The 19,382-nt window shown below is 37.6% G+C and overlaps 2 protein-coding genes across 2 annotated transcripts in view; both read right to left on the bottom strand.

Annotated features, from left to right (window-relative positions):
* The window catches only part of DPP4 (dipeptidyl peptidase 4), a 40,790-nt gene extending 40,134 nt beyond the window's left edge, over window positions 1-656 (bottom strand). The window contains exons 1-2 of the mRNA XM_087733040.1: window positions 366-656; window positions 190-274 (exon numbers count right to left, since the gene is read on the bottom strand). Coding sequence (XP_087589166.1) covers window positions 190-274; window positions 366-371 — 91 coding nt within the window. The 5' untranslated portion in view covers window positions 372-656. The remainder of the gene's footprint in view (window positions 1-189; window positions 275-365) is intronic.
* Window positions 657-7,192: 6,536 nt separating this feature from the next.
* On the bottom strand, window positions 7,193-19,055 carry GCG (glucagon). Its single transcript, XM_087731719.1, has 7 exons — window positions 18,978-19,055; window positions 13,888-13,988; window positions 13,335-13,496; window positions 12,439-12,492; window positions 10,686-10,823; window positions 8,377-8,520; window positions 7,193-7,339 (listed from the first exon to the last, which is right to left on the bottom strand). Exons 2-7 carry the CDS (start codon window positions 13,983-13,985, stop codon window positions 7,315-7,317), a joined length of 621 nt encoding a protein of 206 aa, XP_087587845.1. The 5' UTR covers window positions 13,986-13,988; window positions 18,978-19,055; the 3' UTR covers window positions 7,193-7,314.
* Window positions 19,056-19,382: the final 327 nt, after the last annotated feature.

Genomic DNA, 19,382 nt, shown 5'->3' with positions numbered 1-19,382 from the left:
TCCAGGTGAGACACCTTGACGAAGTATCTCCCAGTTTCCCGGGAGCTCCAGCTCTCTCAACCCGGTTCCCTTAAGCACAAACTTTCAGCAAAACTTTCCCCCCCGCTGCGGCGGGCGTCGCGGCTGCGGACCCCCCGAGCCCCGGCGGCCGCAGGGAGCCCTCCCCTCCCGGCCCCGCCGCGGACTTACTGCCGGTGAGCAGAGCCAGGGGTACGGCGATGACCGTGACGACGACGGCGACCCCCAGGATCCCCAGCAGCCACTTCAGGAAGGTCTGCAAGGAGAAGTCCCGTCAGGCGGGCAGCCTCGGCCGCGCCGGGCCCCCCTGCGCTGCCGCCCACCCGCCTCCTCCCTCCCTCACCCACCTTCATGGCGCGGCGGGGCCGGGGGAGCGGAGCAGCGCGGCCGGCGGAGCGGAGCAGAGCGGAGCAGAGGAGAGCGCGGTGGGCAGGCGGAGCCGGGCCGGGCCGGATCGGGCGGGGCCTCTGCCCTGGGCGCAGGAGGCGAGCGGAGCCGACCTGCCGGCTTGCGGCTCCGCAATCGCGCCGCTGCCCCCCGGGAGCTCCCCTGCGAGCGGCGCTGGGCGCCTGGGCGGGAGCGGGGGGCGGCTGCCGCTTGCAGGAAGCGAGCAGCGCCAGGCACCGGGGGTTTGTGCAAGATCTCGGTTTTCGTGTTGGCTTTGCAGCTTCGCCTGTTATTTTTTGAGCTGCGGTTTCTCCTTCAGTTCAAACCCTTGGAGCGCGGTGACATAGCTGTGCATTAAAGAGGCGGGACCTCGGACACCGAACGGATTTCTGCAGGAAATCAGATAGCGGCCACAGAGAGGTCCCAGAAGTGAAATCCGTTCAAACGCTAACGACAAAGCTCCTACGGCTTTGATAACGCTGGCATTTCTTGGAAAGTTTCTGCTCGTTGAACTTCTTTCTCTCGCAGTCAAGTCAGGGAAAGACTGATAAAATTGCAGGAAGGGCTTATATTTATTTCTTTGGCACTGGTTCTTGGCATAAGAGAGAGATGGATGTGTAAGCCTGCAAAATGGAATTTTAAATTAAGACCAGAAAATGGAAGTATAGGATAAAAGTTTAAAATTTAGCTCCAAAGATGACCCTGGTTTGTCACATCAGACAATTCCATTTCCAAGGAGAATTTTGAGTCTGTGTTGAGATAGTAGGACTAATTTGTGGCAAAGACTGAGAATAATCTGTAAATCAAAACTATAAAGCATTTGATTGTTTAAAAAGCTGAGCATCACCAAGTAGTCAGAAAGCTGTGGGAGTTTCTGGAATTATTTTAAAAGAAGAATTCTAGCCTCAAAAAAGTAATTGTTGAGTGGTGTGCTTTGTGCTTTTGGTTTGGTCCATCTCAGCTTTTTTTCCCTTTATTTGCAGAACACTAGCAGTTATCAGAGAGAGGTAGGTATTTTACAACTTGAGAAATGGAACAGAAAATGTATGTGATCCACTAAAGCAAGAGGAAGAGACTGGAAGCCAAGGGAGATAAGCAAATGCTCTTAGTCTTGCCTTCAACATACTTGTCAGAGCTTTCAGTGAAGTTCTGCTGCTTGTTCCTTCGTTCCACTTCTGCAGATTGAGCACAGCACGTAGTAGTTTGCTGCCTTTTCTTTAAGTAATCCGTATCTGGAAGTGGGTTAGTAACTTTTTACAATAGATATATCTCCTTTAGAGTAACCCAAAGTATTTACAAACATTAAGGGTTTGTCTATATGGAATGTAATAGACTTCATCTAGATACAAGCTTATGCTCTGCTCACTATTGTATACCACGCTCCTTGGAGGTAGCAGTTACTACTAGTTATGAATTTACACTGTGCTAGCTATATTGGCTTACCTTAGGAATACCGTTAATGCGCCCTGACACTGGTTCCATGCAGCTCAGTGTAAGTTTGCAATGCAGGATCTAACGTGCTGCAAATTCACAGCTTGCTTAACGCTAATTTCTGTGCATAGGTAAGTCCGCTTTTATAAAGTAAAATCACAATGAAGTGACAGTCTTTACATTACTTTTCAAACCAGTATCCCATATATGCTGTGAGATGCATGACCAGAGTTTCAGAATGTCTTACAGCTCCACTTAAACATCTGGTATACTGTGCACTCGCTCGTCTTGCCAACAACAATAAAAAAGAAAAACAAAACACACCCCCCACCCCTGGGGTGAATTTTCCTTTTCCCAGTCAGTAGGTATCACAACATATATATAATTCAGCCAGTCTGTGCTTTGTTTTCTAAACATTTAAGTAGTGACCATCACTGTGTCTGAAAGTATAGCACAATCAAGTTATAATCTCAGTCTTGTATCTGAATGTACCTGAAGGCACCTAAATGTTACCAAATGGCTTTTCATAGCCAAGTTGCAGTTTAATGTTTTGAGAGATTATCTGCAAGGTTTTAGTGCTTCTCAGTGGTTAATTCTAAGAAGAAAAAAAGACCTACGCTGACAAAGCATGGGCCTAGCTTCTGCCAGTTTCAGTGGGTACACCATTTTAAGTACCTCCGGAAATCTGGATTCATGTATTTAGACAAAAATGTCTCGTAATCCACAGTGCTTCTGACTCTGATCATGCCAGAGAGGCTTATGGGACCTGATTCTGTACTCAAAACCACCTGAGTGATCCAGTAAGAGTCAATATAGCAGAATATTTCTAGCAGTGATTCTCTACACCTTGGAAAAATCTCAAGTTCCTCCTCTCTGATCAAAATACCCGTGGTCCCAAAAATGACTGTAATGGTTGTGCTTCTGGTGCTCTGTCAGATTGTCTTTTGTGATAGTCTGAGACTTAAAAAGTTGCTCCAGCTAAATATTTCAAATTACTTTATACCATGGTGTTCTTTTGCAATCAGATATGTATTAATATGATGCCAAGAGATTAAAGAAATGAAAATCCAGCAGTGGTTGCTACATGAAAAATTTGACAAGCCATTGCCATTCATCATGTTGTATGCTGAACACAAAACTATTCATAAAGAAGTTGTGTGATTAAGAAGAGCTACTTACTAGAAAGAACCAAAATACAGCTTTCAGCCTGAAGGTTGGCTTTCCCAAACACTTGGTGGACCTGCCGGATGTGATGTCTCCTTCAGACTTCTAGCCTCAGTGAAACTCAAGACGTTGTTATAAGTCTGTTTATGTATTTGAGTCTTTCCTCCAGAAATATTTGTAAAGCCAAACAGGAAAAATGGAAAACATAAGCTCTCTCTGCAGAACAAAAAAAAAAAAATTGTTTTCAACTAAAATGTATACAGTCTACTTTACAGGTGCAATAGTGTGTTCCAGATGTCTCAGTGTGTGGCTATGGGAGACAAAACACGTGCTGGAGAAAGTTTTCTGCTGATTCAGTGGTTCACTTCACATGTGCTATGAGGAAGAGAAGGCAAAAGTGCTATTAGCACTGAGGAATGTTCAGGTCCTACTTGGCTATGTCTTTTGATACCAACTATATTAAAAAGGTCTGTTTTTTTCAGAAGTAATTTCTTTTTGTTTCTTTGCATTTTGAGGCTGAAATAGCATAAGGACAGTTTTGTAATTCATCATTACACTGGTTCTGTTTGAGGGGATTGTGAAGAGAGTGTTAACTGTAAATCAGGAAAGCAAATGAGAAAAAAACCTGTTTTCTGTGGTTACGTCATTGGGACGACCATTTCAATGTGGCTAGTAGCGGCTGTCATTCAGTTCTTTCAAGTTTGTGTATTTTTCTTCATAAAATTAATTTCCTAGCAACTGAAGATTCTTGCCAAATGTCCTCAGAGCACAGCTGAGTGGTTTGAGTATCTCAGGTTTCTGTTCATTTTTAGTGTATTAATTCCAATTAGTTGTCTTGTTTTGCTTCAATATGCTTGTTTGTTCAGATACTTAGTAAATAGAGTGGAAGAGGAAGGATGCTGCATACTCAGCATATAAAATACAGTTAATAAAGGAGATAATATTGGGAACACTTTTTAATATAAGGCCACCTGGAAGTTCTAGGCAGCACATGTGCAGATACACAGAGGGCTCTAGATACACACATGAGCTCATGAAATATGGAGTTGTAGAAGGTGCACATACACAATAGAGTCAAAACATCTGGGCCAGTGGTACTGTTTTCATAGAATCATAGAATGCTTTGGGATGGAAGGGACCTTTAAAGGCCATCTAGTCCATCCCCCCTGCAATTGGCAGGGACATCTACAACCAGATCAGGTTGCTCAGAGCCCCATCCAGCCTGGCCTTGAATGTTTCCAAGGATGGGGCATCTACCACCTCTCTGGGCAACCCAGTTGTTTTCATACAACTTAAAGGTATAAAGTTCAGTTTTCTAGTAAAGTGAAGAAGTCAGCGTGGTGTGAATGAAAACAAAAAATAATTAAGTTTACACACTATGAACTGCATCTATGATACATTTGCAATGTCTTTCAAATAAGACGGCACCCATACTCTAACTTTTTTGTAGACTTAAAACTCACATCAGGTGCAGAGGGGCATTGCAACAGTGCCATCTCTTATAGCATGCCAGTCAAGACCCCTCATACACACCAGGGCATGTGATTTTAATAAGCTGTACACAGTGTGGGTCCTCAACCGCAAGGAAGATTCATGTTTCTGAGTGGATGAGGGTGTAGCCCTGTAGGCAATGCTGAGACATGCTGCTGAGCCTGGTTCCCTTAAGCAGCCCCACTGCCCTTGCTTTATTTGTTGAGAGCAAGTTGAAGCCCCCTCATACAAGCAGCAGCACCACAGGCAATGCAATCAACATAACTGACAGCTCTTGCTCCATTGCCTGAAGACCTTGAAAACTGTCTATTATTTAAAAGGAATCTTCAGGCCGCTCTGTTCCTAAATTTCTCTACCAGTGTACCACTGGCAGCATGTAAGGCCTAGAATTATCTCTCTCCCTTGCTAGAGTACAAAATTAAGACTAAAACATAAATAGCAATTCTCTCTAGGCTTGAATGTTGCAGCTATTTTGCCCTCTCTCAGCCTGCAGACATGGGTGGCTATTGTCCAGTAAAGACACTTTTTAAAGAAGTGACTGCTACTTATTTCTCCCTATGTTTGTACCATTCACTGAATTTCATCTAGCGTGTATAAGAAATACCCAGCACATACCTCTTTTTTTTTTTTTTTGGATCCTATATCGACTTGCTCTGTGATTTCAGGATATGTAAGTCCTAGTCCTGTTGAGCTAAAACATGTGTTTGAAACTTCTGGAACATGCTCAACTTCATCTCACGTCTGAAGAAAAGGTGTCTTTTGATTCATGCTCTAGATTGGGACTCAGAAAATTAGAGATTAAATATTTTTGGTGTGTTCCAGACAAGCTGCATAACTTTGAGAAAATAATTTATACCCCTGTGTTCCTAAAAGCATATAATTTATAAAAATGTGGGAAAACAGTTTTTTCATAGCGATAAAGCCATCATCAGGAGGTGCTCATATACACTGGTGACAGACACCACAGGAAAATGGATTTGTAACTGAGGAATCCTGTTCTTTCAGAGCACTAAATGTCCTGGACATAGTGGGATACAACATTTGAAAGACAATTGCTCAGTCTGTGGAAATAGAAGAGTTAACTGTTTGTACCATTTCAGCCTGGACCATATGGATCCAACTGTGTATAAGTGACTCTTTCTCCATTCCAGAAGTACTTGGAACCAACCTACTGTGTACAAATGGGATTAAATAAACAACAAATATGTATACATTCTTCTCCCCCACCCCTTTTTAATCTCCAGTGGTGTTCTGGATGCTATGAGGGTTTTTTTTAGTGCAAGGTTCTACTGAGTTTTAATTGTTTAAAGCTGGGATCAGTCCTGATCTGAAATTACAGAATATTGGTTCCTGTAGCACTTTGGGAGGACAATCTAGTCTTATTTTTCCAGAAATTCTATACAGTCAGTGAAAGTTTCAGATGCCTTTAAAAAACAAATGAGACACAAAACAATACTAGTTATTCCTAGCAAAAGTTATAGGTGCTAATTCTGATTCAACAATGCTCCTGCTTCACATCAACTTCTACTAGATACTTGCTCAGCCCATTGGCTTTCACTTAAACCGCTCGCCCTTTAGGACATTTTAATATAGATACCTGGCACGTGCTGTTATAGCAAGGGGAGAACAGGGGTTTTGGGGAGTCATCAGAAGTAAGAGGTGCATAACAGCACCTGTGGCTATTTGAGAGTTGCGGCTACTACCATACCTACAAAAACATGCCCTGGCCAGCTGAGAGTATAATAGTTTGGGTTGCTAGAAACACTGAGATCTGCAAGCAAAATGTTCTGTCACCATAATGGAGAAGGCACAGGTTACTGAAATGACAGCTGTGCTTGTAAGTTACAGTACAACATTGCTAAATTCAGGAGGTGATGGACAAAGTGATTCTTGGAGGAAGAAGGAAGAAAAGAATACGACACAGATTAGAGTGACCCCAGGGCCATTTGAGTTGGCTGTACTTGGCAATCTTATAAAATTTGAAGAAATTATGTGGCAGTTTCCACTACTAATGGAGTATATTGCACTTAATATTTTTCAAAGCTGTCCTCCTGCTTTTGCTGAGAAACAAGAATTTATGCTAATGAAGAATACTTGTCTGTTCAGTCTTGTTTCCCCCTCTGGCTTCATCTTACATGATTTCTTTTTCAACTAAAGATAATTCAAAGTTCACACAGCTATTTTCTGAGAATCATTATGGAGAAAAGGTGACAAAACAAAATGTTGAGTTTGTTTTACCATTCCAAACAAACCACTTCCAAGATCTCAGTGACACTAAAATATTAGAATAAAATGAAATGGAGTGCAAAGAGGCACAAGGGATATACACATGAAAAGTCAACAGAAAAGAAGCTTGAAAAAATTTATTTTAGGCTATCATTTAATATCCTTAAAGCTTAGCCTTTTTATAACAAAGGTTTTAAGAAGAATATTCACTTCTCAGGCATTTGTAACTGCCAGCCCCTTACAAATAACACATATAATTGGTGATTGAATCCTTTGTGTGTAGAAGTCAACTTTTTAGAAAAATAATTTTATCATTAAATATAAATGGAGTTACTTCAGTCCTAACAAATGGAAAATATGAAGATATGGAACTTTCATAGTCTTAAAGCTGTTAAGATAACCATCCCTTAGACAATAGGTTTTCCATATATAAACCTTTGGCAACACTAAACTATAGTACAATTATTTCCTGGCATGCAAGGTGACATAGCTTTGTTGCACCCAATGTAAATGACAGAATACAGATTTCAGAATCTCTTAATAACTGGCAGTTGATGCAATGAAGATCTTCATTTATCCCATTTTTATTCTGCATTTTTACTGGTATTCTCCCAAAAGGTCCCTGGAAAAAAAAGCAGCAGCAATTAGGACATTTTAGAAATCTCCCAAGATTTATGAAATATGTGTGGAACATATTTTTTCTGTTTAAGCATTAGCAGATGTTAGTTCCACAGACCCCTCAATGCCTCTCTCTAATACCAGATTGAAAACAATTATTCCTAAAGGAAAAGCTTTTTAATAGTTTCTAATACATTCTTTTCCTAAATTGTTTGTTTCAATGCTGAACTACAAACAAACACAAAAATATTAAACTGTTAATAAAAACTGTATTTTAACTGTAGCTTCTAAATTTTTTGAGACAATATTGGCTGTTTCAGATTTCCAAGATCAACTAGTCAGTTTGGGTGCTTCAGTAGTCAAAAGACTAAAAGTAATTGATTTTTACAGAGTGGACATCCAACATTTTAAAAAATCTGACCACTCACATGTGCCTTGAGTTGGCATTTCACTATTTTTGAAACACTTCGTTAATGTTAACAAATAATTCTTAAATATTACCCTGTTCACAGAGCTCAGATGGAAAATGTTGCTTTTCCAACGGCTTTTGCCTATGTACAGGCAAACTAAAGCAGGGTTCTTAAATGGTTAGCTACCAGGAACTCAGGTTACAGTACTCTGTTCCCTAATGACAAGCCACAGTTTAAGGCAGTGTTTTATATTGCGGTCTTTAAAGAATAATCAATTTGGTGTAATTTTACCAATAAATATTTCCGATTTTATAATGCCCATGCAAAGGAGAGTTTTATTTTTCAGTAATTTAATATGACCTCACTTCTGGTAACATTCAGTGGCAAAACTCCCCTCAAGTTAAATAGGAAACTATGAAATAGGTTCACCACTGATGCAAAATACAAATTATATTTGGAATGAGTTCTATTTAGTGTCTTATCCTTGTTCAGCACTGTCTGTAACAAAGTTTGTAACACAGTTACAGATATGTCAATAGTTAAGAGAAAAATTAGCAGTATTTTCCCTATGTGAGACAAATACATTTAAAACCCCAGTATCTTAAGAATAACACAATCAAAAGTCAGGCACCTTTGGGTAACTTTTGTGTTAATCAGCCATTTTAGGAACTCTTTGGCAGCCATGTCATCAAGGACTTTGTTGATATCACTCGTGAAAGTGCCATCTGCATGTCTTCGGCCCATTTCTTCGGCCACAAGAGCTTTTTCTGGGAAACTTCAAAGGGAAGAAATTATCAAATAATTTGCAGAACAAAATAAACAAACGTTTTAAAAGGGCCTCATTACCAGATTCTAATACACTGCACATTTCCTGTGATTTTAAGGAGTTACGGGTTGAGCCTGCTGTTATGGCTCAGTATGTCAGAACATCTTTTGAGGCATTATTTTAACAACAGAATAAAGCATGGAAATCTCCCTTTAGCAGATGAGGACTGTTCCTTCAGGTGAGCCTAAATTCCTCTCTAGCATTTTTTGGAAAATCCATACATGCAAAAACATATCTCAGTCTGCAATTTCTGTGCCAAGTAGACTAGGCATCAATAAAACTCACAGTAGATTTAGTAAGAATTGTTATTTAAGAAATATCACTACTAAAACAGTATAGTCAAATTTTCATACATTTTTTTCTGTTTTAATTGGACTCAAGTCCTAGTTATATACTTACAATTATACTTACTTGCATAAGTATTTAGATATTAAGAGCAGCAACTTTTTTGGGGGGTTAAAATAACTCAGTTCCAACACCTGTATAAAATCTATGTGCTTGTTTGCTGTACAATAGCATTTTATATTTGGAATCAGATCCCGATTCTTCCTCTATCCTTTTTTGACCATTGGAATACCATTATGCCAAGGGCCTAGTTTAGAAAACTTTCCTCTCTCGTTTCATTCCATCAAATATAGGAAGATTTTAATGAATTCCATTAAGGTGGGGTGATACTTGAAGCACACTGTGCTCTGGGACCAATGACAGGCAGACTGGTTCTTTTCATGCAATAATTTCAGGGAAGGGTATATAAAAGTTTGACTGCAAATAATACTAAATATTGGGAAGCAGAAGGGTAGTCTACATTTAGTTGTCCATCGAGGTTTCTAACCTCGGTTCTTCACAGCTAGGTTGTAATCTCTCTCTCTTACAGATACTGAAATACCCTGTTTCTGCTCATGAAAATAAAACATGACAGAAAAACAACCGCAAATCTGAACATCACTATGAAGTGGCAACAGCCTTTCTCTTCTCTATATAGCTGACCTCATTTATTTAACTCATTTTTTTTCAGGAAATCATCATTATTTACAAAATTTACTTTTACCTATTTAGTCTTCCTTAACTACAACACACAATCTTGTCTTACAGATTATATTTTATTGTTATTGTTATTTATTATTTTTATATAGTGCGAGAGACTTACATAGCACTTTACAGCTGGTAGAATATATAATCAGAGGATGAACTGAAATCCCTGCCCCGAAGAGCTTACAGTCTAAAGGCACAAATAAGTACAGAACAGTTAAAAGGTGGGGAGTGGCATGTGCATGGTGTAGCTCGTAACCATGCAGAGTTGGAAATACGATGAGATAGAAGGTGCCTGAAGGGGATTGAAGGTAAGGCCATTCTAAGTGTAAGACTATCATGAAGAAAGATGTAAAGTAACGAGTGAATAGATGAAGTGAATAGGCTTGAGAAATCTGCTGTGAGTATGTGGAGAACAAGATATTAATGAAAGAAATCAGAGACATAGGTAGGTCAAAACTGTGGAGCACTGTGTCTAGGAAACTGTGAACCATAGCAAAAGAAGCAGAGGTGTCTTAAAAAGGAAAATAAGTCATAGTTGTAGGAAATTATAGTTATTTTGGCAGCAGCAAGTTGGGGAGACTTTGTGGAGCATGGGAAGAGGAAAAGAAGTCATCAGTTACTGCTGGGAATGGTCACCAGCACATGGAGTACAGCTGATGACACTGGTAAAAATTTGATCTTGGAAATATTGCAGAGGAAAAGAAAGAGAAAAAAAAGAGAAAATAATTTAAGATGACACTGACTTGAATCTTCTCAATGATAGTTAAGGAGACTGTAAGCAATGCTATGTGAAGGGGAAAAGGTGGTAGGTAGAGGAAGGTCTGGTTTAGTTTTAGATATGTTGACCTAAAATATAACTTGACCTTTTAGAGTGTAACAGCATACTGAACAGGTTTGTTTTAATCTGTATTTGAACTTAATAATTTAAAGTGGTAGTCTAACACCAACAGAATATCTTCTATGACAAAAGAAAAACATGAAGTACAGCAAGAATGATCAAAAACACATCAAGGTTTCATCAGACTTGATTTCTAACCCCAAAAGCAGGCAAAATTTAATAATAGGAATGGATGGATTCTTACTCTCTTCTTCCTCGTCCATTCACTAACCAAGCAATGAACTCTTTGGCAGCTTGACCTTCCAAATAAGAGGTGATATCACTGGTGTAGGTGCCTTCAGCATGTCTCTCGAATTCAGCATGACGCTTGGAGATCGCATTGCTGAAAGAAGAGTAATACTCTAGGAGCAGACTGCATTAGGACTTAATTTTTTTTAACCTTTATTGATGTCTGTTTCCCACCCACCAGACTAGCATTTCTGATTAGGGAGAGGGGTTTTTTTGCTTCTCAAATTACTCTTGATTTTTTTTTTCTTGATATCTTTCAGTTCTGAAGGCATTGTCTACAGTATGCAGTACAGTTTTGTGCAGAGGTGCCTGCACTAGTTCTGAACAAATCAAATCAGGTGCTGAAAGCAAATATAGCTGCACTGGAATGGTCTGCTAGATAATTAGCTATGATCAACACACTGTATTGTATTCCACAGACATACTTTTTGTTACCTCTTGTGTTAACCTAAAAATTTCCATTAAGCCACTCCTCCTACCTTCATCTTCATTATTTCTTAGCCAAACTGTTCAGACTTAATTCCTTTTGAATTTACATTTTGAATCGTTTTGTGAACACCCTTTTAATCGTCATTCTGACCAAGTGATAATCTTGGAACAATTTCAAGCCTGATCACTTCCAGTTTAACACAGAAAGAAAATTTCCTTCTCCCTCCCTACACCTCATTGTGCTTCTTTCTCTGATGTAGCAGAAAGTTATGTCACACTGGCCCTTAGGAAGGCAAGCTGCACTGAGAAGTAGACATATTATGGAATATTTTCCATGAATAAGTTCCCTAGCATTTCTATTTCAGAATTTGCTAATTTCCACTCAATTTTCAGGGCCTCTAGCTCTTTCTATTATTTTTTATCTTCTTGGAATTTCACCATTCCTCTTAATTTAGTACCATCTGCACTTTTCATCAGCATGCTAACTAGAGTTGTTTGGAACATTTTTAATGAAACGTTAATTTTTTTGAGATATGCTGTCTCATTGAAGCTGAAACATTATTACAGATTTGTTACTGATATTGACAGTCTTTTGAATGGAAGGATCTTTGTGATCTGGGCTATCCTCTTTGGAATTTCTGACAAAAGGAAGAATAAATATAGGTATTTCAATCTGTTTTGCAAAAACACTTACTGGGTTTTTGTTTTACTTGTTTCAAATTTCCAACTCCCCCAGCCCTCTCCCAGAAACATTGTCAAGAAACAAAATTCTGGCCTCCAGCAGGTCTTGTGTTCTCCTTTCCTATAATGAGCGGTTTATGTAACATGGGACTGAGTGCTTAGGGCTGAGCATTGTATTGTGTTTTATCAGCTCTCTGCAATTTGGTGCCTGGCCATTTTCCTTTCATTAGTCTTCTCACTGGTTTTCTTTTCCACAACATAATGGATTTTTTTGCTTCAGCCTTCTTCTATACCAAATTTTTCTTTTTATCTTATTCTCTACTCTCCTTTATTACTTGGAATGTCCTTTCCTCAAATCAGTTCTCATCCTGTTGCATTCCTTGAAGCCATCACACATAGCTATAGCATACAGGTACAGGAATAAATATCATAGAGACATTTCCTCTTTCCTGATAAAAAGCAGGTGCGAGATAATTTCTTTGGATAGGTATTTCTTGGATTGTGTTAACATTGTAAAGAATATTAGTTGTTTTCTTTCTTGTTTAACAGAAAATGAGCTCGAACTGTTTTTGAGTAACAAGTTGTGGCAACTAGAATACCTTGAGAGCTGGTCCGGGAATTTGTCATTTTCTTTGTCCTCCTGTCCTTGTTGGCTGTAGTGGAATTCCACAATCATTAGATCATTATTACCAGTACATTGCAGAGCATGCATAAGCTGGCAAGATTTTATTGGTTATCATTTAAATATTATGATAAACAGCCATGACTGATAGATGAATATTATAAATAATTTCAGGCTTATGAATTTAAATTAGTACTATCTCTAGAAATCGTTACTTTATACTTTAAAGACTTCCACAGGGATTTAAAAGCATTAATATCATAGATTTTTTGATTCAGTGGACATACCTTCTCTGGAACACAGGGTATAGACTTACATGCTTTTATGTTATTCTTGCTCTCATCTTGGTAGCTTGTGTTTAATCAAAGTATATTTTCAAAAAACATGCCAACTCATGCCTTAACAGTATACTTGTGATACTGGTAAAGTATCCAGTAGTCAACAAAACTTAAACCTTAGCTCCCTTTTCACAAATGAAACTTCAGGATTAGAGTATCCATAGATAGGAAAGTTTTATTAAGGCCCAATGGCCCAGACCTTTACATTATATTTACATATCTTATTCCTGTTGAACTTAATTCATTCACTGAAACAATCTGTCCCAAAGAGGCTGAGATAGTCTTTTTAGATGGCATATCGGTTAACGTACTGATACTACACTTGGTTTATCCAAATCCTTTTGACTGATTTTGCATATATTCCCCATTTCAAATAACATATTAACATTATATATAGATTTTACCTAAGTACTTTACTTATTTGAGGATTATACATGGTCTGTGATGGGAAGCTGAAATCAAGAAACTGAATTCAGCTAGATTTTTGGCTGTTTCTGTATATGGAGATCTATAGCAATGTGACCAAAATGCTTACCCATTTCTTTTAGTGCTCATTAACCATTGCACAAAGTCCTGAGCTCGTCTAGTGTCCAAATACTTGCTGTAATCACTGGTGAATGTGCCTTGTGAGTGACGTTTCACTTCATTCAGCTGTCTAGATTCGTCTAACGGTTCAGACTGGGAAGCTTTGAATGATCTGTGAAAAGTTTAGAACTTGTTAATTGGCAATGGTTATAGTACATTCTACAGGTGCATTAACTTTTCTTTTAAAAATACTATTTTATACTCTCACAAAGTAAAAGCAAGTGGCATATTGATCACTAGCTGGCTGGTAAAATGAATCAACATAGCAGACTGGATGCTGCACAACTGCAAGGTCTTCTTGGCTAAGTAAGGCAACTATTGTTTGTAATACCAAAAACTTCTGTGCTATCCTTTGCAATATTAAAAGCTTTTGCCAATTCCAATGGTAGATTAAGTACTGTGTAATAGTATCCAAACAACTATTTTTAAGTCATAGTATGTTTTGCTTCAAACTATAAGAAAACAAAGTTCAGGTTTCTAGAAGTTTGATCTAAAGAATTTACCTTGATTTCTCCTCTGTATCCTGAAGAGGATTTTGCCAGCTGCCTTGAACTATCATTAAAAGGAGCCCAGCAATGAAATAAACACTTTTCATTTTCATTGCCTGTCGAAACAGAAATAAGGCAACAAAGAAAAATGTAATCATCTTTACATACATGGAAAAGAGACATCCTTAGTGCTGATCTGAACTTGATGATATTGAAACCCCGTGAGGACAGGGTCCATGTCCAGTGGATGGAGACTGTAGTGCCTTGTGTAGGCATTCAAAAGTTGTAGTCTCTGTTGTAGTCTTCAGGCTCTAGTCTTTATTCTAGAATGCAAGGTGAGCTGCGAGCAGCTGCATCCTCACTTTCTTTTGCAATACGAGGATAAAGGTCTGTATCTTCTTTGCTCTGTGTTCTGCTGATGACAAGCATTAGATCTGTTTCTATAATATTGGTTTATTGCAAAAACTGGGGTACTAGTGTGACTTTTATTTTTTTTCCAGCTCATTCACTAGAGAAAAAACAAAGCAAATCTCTGTCAAGAATACTGTCACATTAGCAGCTCCCCGTTCTTTCCTTCTGGCCCTCTACCCTCCTTTTAAAAGTTTTTTTTTGAAATAACAGATATTGCAACGGTAGGCCTCTGGACTTAATAATGACTTATTAATAGGTGTGACTCCTTAGAAAAGAACAACCACCCAACCACACACTGGCTTGTGTTCAATTCATGACGTGGTATGTCAAGTTTTGCTTGTTGCACTGTTGGCATAATACTTTATTTCAGCTTAAGGGCTTCCATTATGGGGCTCTATGGGATATACAAGATATGGAGTATATACTTCATATTAATGGTAATAAACCAAAGCAGAAAATATTGTCTCCCAGATGTAATTCATACTGTTAGAGGTCCTTCTATTGGCTTCAACCATGTAATGGAAATGGCTACATTATTATACGTGTCTTCATCACATGCACTGTAATAACTTGACCAGTCTCACTGACTGTAATGTGAGATTATTCAATGTAAACTACAGTATTACAGTCTGTACAAATGCTTTAGTGATCCACCGCCAAGCTGTGATTCCCTTACTTGCATTAGTAACTGGTTTACTCATGGAAGTAGTACAGTTATAACTTCTAGTGAATAGCCATGAATGGGAATAAGGCATTCTCTAATCCCCTAATTATGTGTGCTACAATTTTCATTATTTAATGTAGTAGTATTAGTCTGTTGACACATGATACCCTATAGGACAAACTCTATTGAACAAAGAAATGCTATTCATTTTAGGCTTACAAAACTCTGTGCAAAAGGGACTATGAGCAGCTAATGGCTAATAGACTCAAAAGTTCTTTGCATAAACAGGAAATGAGAGGAAATGTGCTTACAAAATCAGCTAGTCTATATTGTTTATTTTTAATTATTTTGGATCACTTAAATTTATGGAATGAATGTATAGAAAACGAAATTAATTTAAAATTTGGTTGGGTACTTTTGACCTTGACAAAGAAATTGAATATGCCATTCATTCATTGGCTAAATGCTCATTCACTGAATGAGGGATAGTAAATGCTCATTCATTCTAACTTTAAAGTCAGTATGGATCACAATATTAATCTGCTGTAAAGCACCAGAAGTTGCAATGAGTTCACATCAGCAAAATGTCACTGGAAATAATTTCGTCATGTACTTGGACTGATACTTGTGTATTTGAAAGAGCCTTTCATGACACTTTCCTATGGAAGTTTATGTTACAGTCTGAAAAACAAAGGGAGATAGGAAAGATGAGTGCACTGAAGTAAAGTGGTAGGTGGCAAAGTAAGACCCAGGCAAAAAACACCCTCCCCACTAAACGTAATCTGCACTGAACTCCTCTGGCTCCGCTGGAAGAGTTGTTTATTGAAATTCAGTGATTTATAAAATAAGGCAGCCTGAGTGAAAACATACCTATCCTCTGTTGTAATGCCTTGTCACAATAGGCTGAATTTAAATATACTATGGCCTGGAAGAAGCCATAAGAAAGTTATGAAGGAATGATGTATAGAGAAGGTGCAGATTACTCTGTCTTGAGATTTAGAGTTGACTCTGCACTAAGCAGTACAAATGGGGGGGCTATATGAACATCTCTGAAAATGTAAACTCCTGCATCAAAAACCTTACTGCTGTAGGACGTCTGCTCTGCCCCAGTAGTCTGCCCAGCTTCAGAGCAGATTTTTAATGAAATCTGTTTCTTCCATCTATCATAAAATAACTTATAGTTGGAGATGCAAAGCTTGACTGTTGGCAGGCATTTTACATATGGTTAGGAAGAACGTGTTGCTTCTGGTACTTTGTGAGGCCTGATTTTTAAGAGAATCTTAATGAATAATATAAATATTTTACTAGAATACCTCAGTGTCAGTATCAAAATATTTAAGGCAATCAAAATCTTAATCAAATCTTAATCAAACCCAGGAAAATAAATTGATGAATGTAAGATTTTCTGGTGGATTGTACTATGAAGCAATGGGAGTCGATTTCCCTCTCTCTACCAGAAGCCACTGCCAGTGTTGCTCATTTTTTCATCAGTGTGTATGGAGACTCTTTTCTGCCTTCTGTAATGTCCTGATGTATGAGATTTGATGCCTGCACTTGCATATATCCTGCTATATTACCAACAAATACTTCAGTGGCCATGTAGTCAGTCCTATCATAACTCTATAGTATTGAGCTCTCTTTTCACTGTTCCATTTGGAGCTGTAATTTGGTGGTGCAACACTGACATCCGATGTTTATCCCAAAGAATGCATAATTTCACATTTCATAGGCTTCCAACAATGGAACAAAAGCTCTGCCTATACTTTTGGAGACAGCTCTGCTGTGGTCACAAAAATGGTTTGATTGTAATGTAGTGACCCCCCATGCTAGATGATATAGCTGTGAATGAGTTAACTTAGACACCAAATAAAGTCTGGCTATTGCACCATACATAAGTAAATTTGCCCTGCTTAATGATGTGCTAGCAGTTTGATATACTTTTATTTAAGCTGAAAAACTAAAGAAAGATAGCTTACAGCTGCCTGTAGCTTTGTTAAACCATGATACAGATTAGACATAAACCTAAGTCCACCTAAGAGGTGGAATGAAAGAAATAGTCTAGTCATTAGTGCAGCCTCCCTATAGTAATATCAGACACCAAAAGCTATTCTTTTATATAAAACTTGTAAAAAAATACATATTCAAAGCCCATTGCAGTCAGTAAACAGATTTTCAGTGATTTCAATATGTCTTGGATCTAACTCATGCCTCAGTCCTGTAGAGTTTTCAGACGTGAACAGTCTCGCTGGCTACTTTATGCCTTAAGAATATGTTTAAAGTTAAATGCATGTTTAGCTTCTTTCTAAATTTTTCAGAATCAAAACCTGGGGAGATTACTAAAAAGAAAGATGTATAAATGCGTTTTTTTGAAATTAATACAATTTTCAAGTAAGACAACCCTTATTAATACAACAAGCATTTTCAAAAGCTATTAAACCTCTGTCAAATATGTTCTTCTAAAAAATTAGAATCAGTTTTGTTTGTTCAACATTTAGTACCTGCTATTGGTAACCTGAACTAGCAACAGAAGTTTTTGACAAGTTAAAGAAGCTCCAGCTTTTAAACAAGAATTTGTTATTTCATTCTTGGGAACACAAAAATGTTTTGTAGAGAAAAAGAGATGATCAGCAAAACAATATTTGTTTAGTTTATTCCTGCTAATGAATTAATTTCTCAATCAGAAGAAAGGTTTTATTTACTCTAAGTTATTTAGGTCACCAGTAGATACTGCTAAAACCCATGCAATCCTATTGTCAAGGTGCAGGAAAAGTAAGGCTAATCTTGTACAGAAAATTTTTGTTCCTATGTATGTTAGACTAATGGACATGATTTAATTTCTTTCTGATTGGAGATGAAAAACTTAACACATCTCAGTTTGAAGCACCAGAAAGTATGTAACAAATATGTCTCTCAAATCTTGATCAGAAACTTATTTGAATATTGTTTCCATGATCAGCCTGATTTTGCTAGTTTTTCCAATATATTTTACTGCAGATGTCTTTTGTACACAGTGTGCAACTTTAACTAGCTTATTTTCATTGAGTTTTCAAAAAAGAATCTTTCAAAAATCAGATTTGGATCTATTTCCAGTTTAAAAATAAAAATTATGGAGTTACGGCAGTAAAAAAAGGAATATTTATATATGAAAATGTATTAATGAAAAACATAGATTTCTATTGACATGAAATTGTTTGCAAATAGCAATTATTTCTACTTATAAATACATTACTTTTTCTGGTAGATGTACTTTACACCTAATTTACCTACCACTTTATAATGGCTTGTGGAAAGTTCTGTAAAATATAATGGTTCTAGTCTAAGGAAATCCATAGTAGGATGGAAGACTAAATTAAATTTTATACAATAATCACAATAACTATTGAAAGGCTTTAATTTTTACTTTTGTGCTATAAAATTTCCTTTTCAGATCTTACAGTGATATGAAAAGAATAGTTGCTTGAGACAAACTAATCTAAAAGTAGGGCTGTGGAGTGGCAATCTGTAGGGCGATGGAGTGACAATCTGTCTTGGACAGTTTTAAACCAGTGTCTATATAAACTCAATTTGTTTGCATTCTGCTAATTTAATCTCCGTTGATTCATATTTAGGCAGTATCTATAAGGAGTGAGTATTTTTAAGCTCATGTTCATTAAATATTTCTAGAGGATACACTAAAGGAGATGATAGATAAAAATATTAAAATCAGTAATGATGTATCTCACATTTAAATTCTTACTACAGTGCATGTCTTTCATGTTCTCATGGTTAATCTTCCTTCTTTCAATTGCTTCTGCAACCCAAACAGTTGATTTCCCTTTTTTTGGATCATTCTCTGTTGAACTAATTCAATAGATTAAAAGATTTAAATGATGATATCATTAACTCCAAATATCAATGATTATAACCACAGAAGAAAACACCAACTTGCTCGAAGATCCTGCACGTCTATTGCAAACTTTGGGCAATACAATTCAGATAATGCATTCAGCTTTCTCAAACAAATTGTACTGGTAGTTCATATAAATCTTACCTTTTTATACTTTGAAGTGATATGTAGCAGTTGCAGAAAGAGCTGCTACTCTCTCTTCTGGAACTATGGCAAGCCTTGAGGATCCTGAGATCTGCCTAGCTGCCTCTTTTGCACAGACTTATATATATACTGTTCAGCTCTAGTAAGCATTACGGGAGTGCATCATTGCTGACAGTTTCCTTATTCAACTTAAAAAAAAAAAAGTCATCATATTTGCTATTCATTTCATTTGATAATTTTACAAGCAATTTCACACATTCATTCTGCTTACTTTATGACATCAATGCTAACATGGATTTGCAAAAGGAGTGAGGTAGCAATGTCCAAAGAAGTAAATATCAAACAGAAGGACATTAGGATGACAAACAGTGGGCTAAAGGTGCCTGGGATTAAAGCAGCAATTTC

This window comes from Nipponia nippon, unplaced genomic scaffold, assembly GCF_047370975.1.
Source record: "Nipponia nippon isolate SJK-2023a ecotype South Korea unplaced genomic scaffold, ASM4737097v1 scaffold_5, whole genome shotgun sequence".
NCBI lineage: Eukaryota > Metazoa > Chordata > Aves > Pelecaniformes > Threskiornithidae > Nipponia > Nipponia nippon.
Note: the sequence above shows the minus strand (reverse complement) of the source record. Positions and strands in the feature narration are given on the sequence as shown.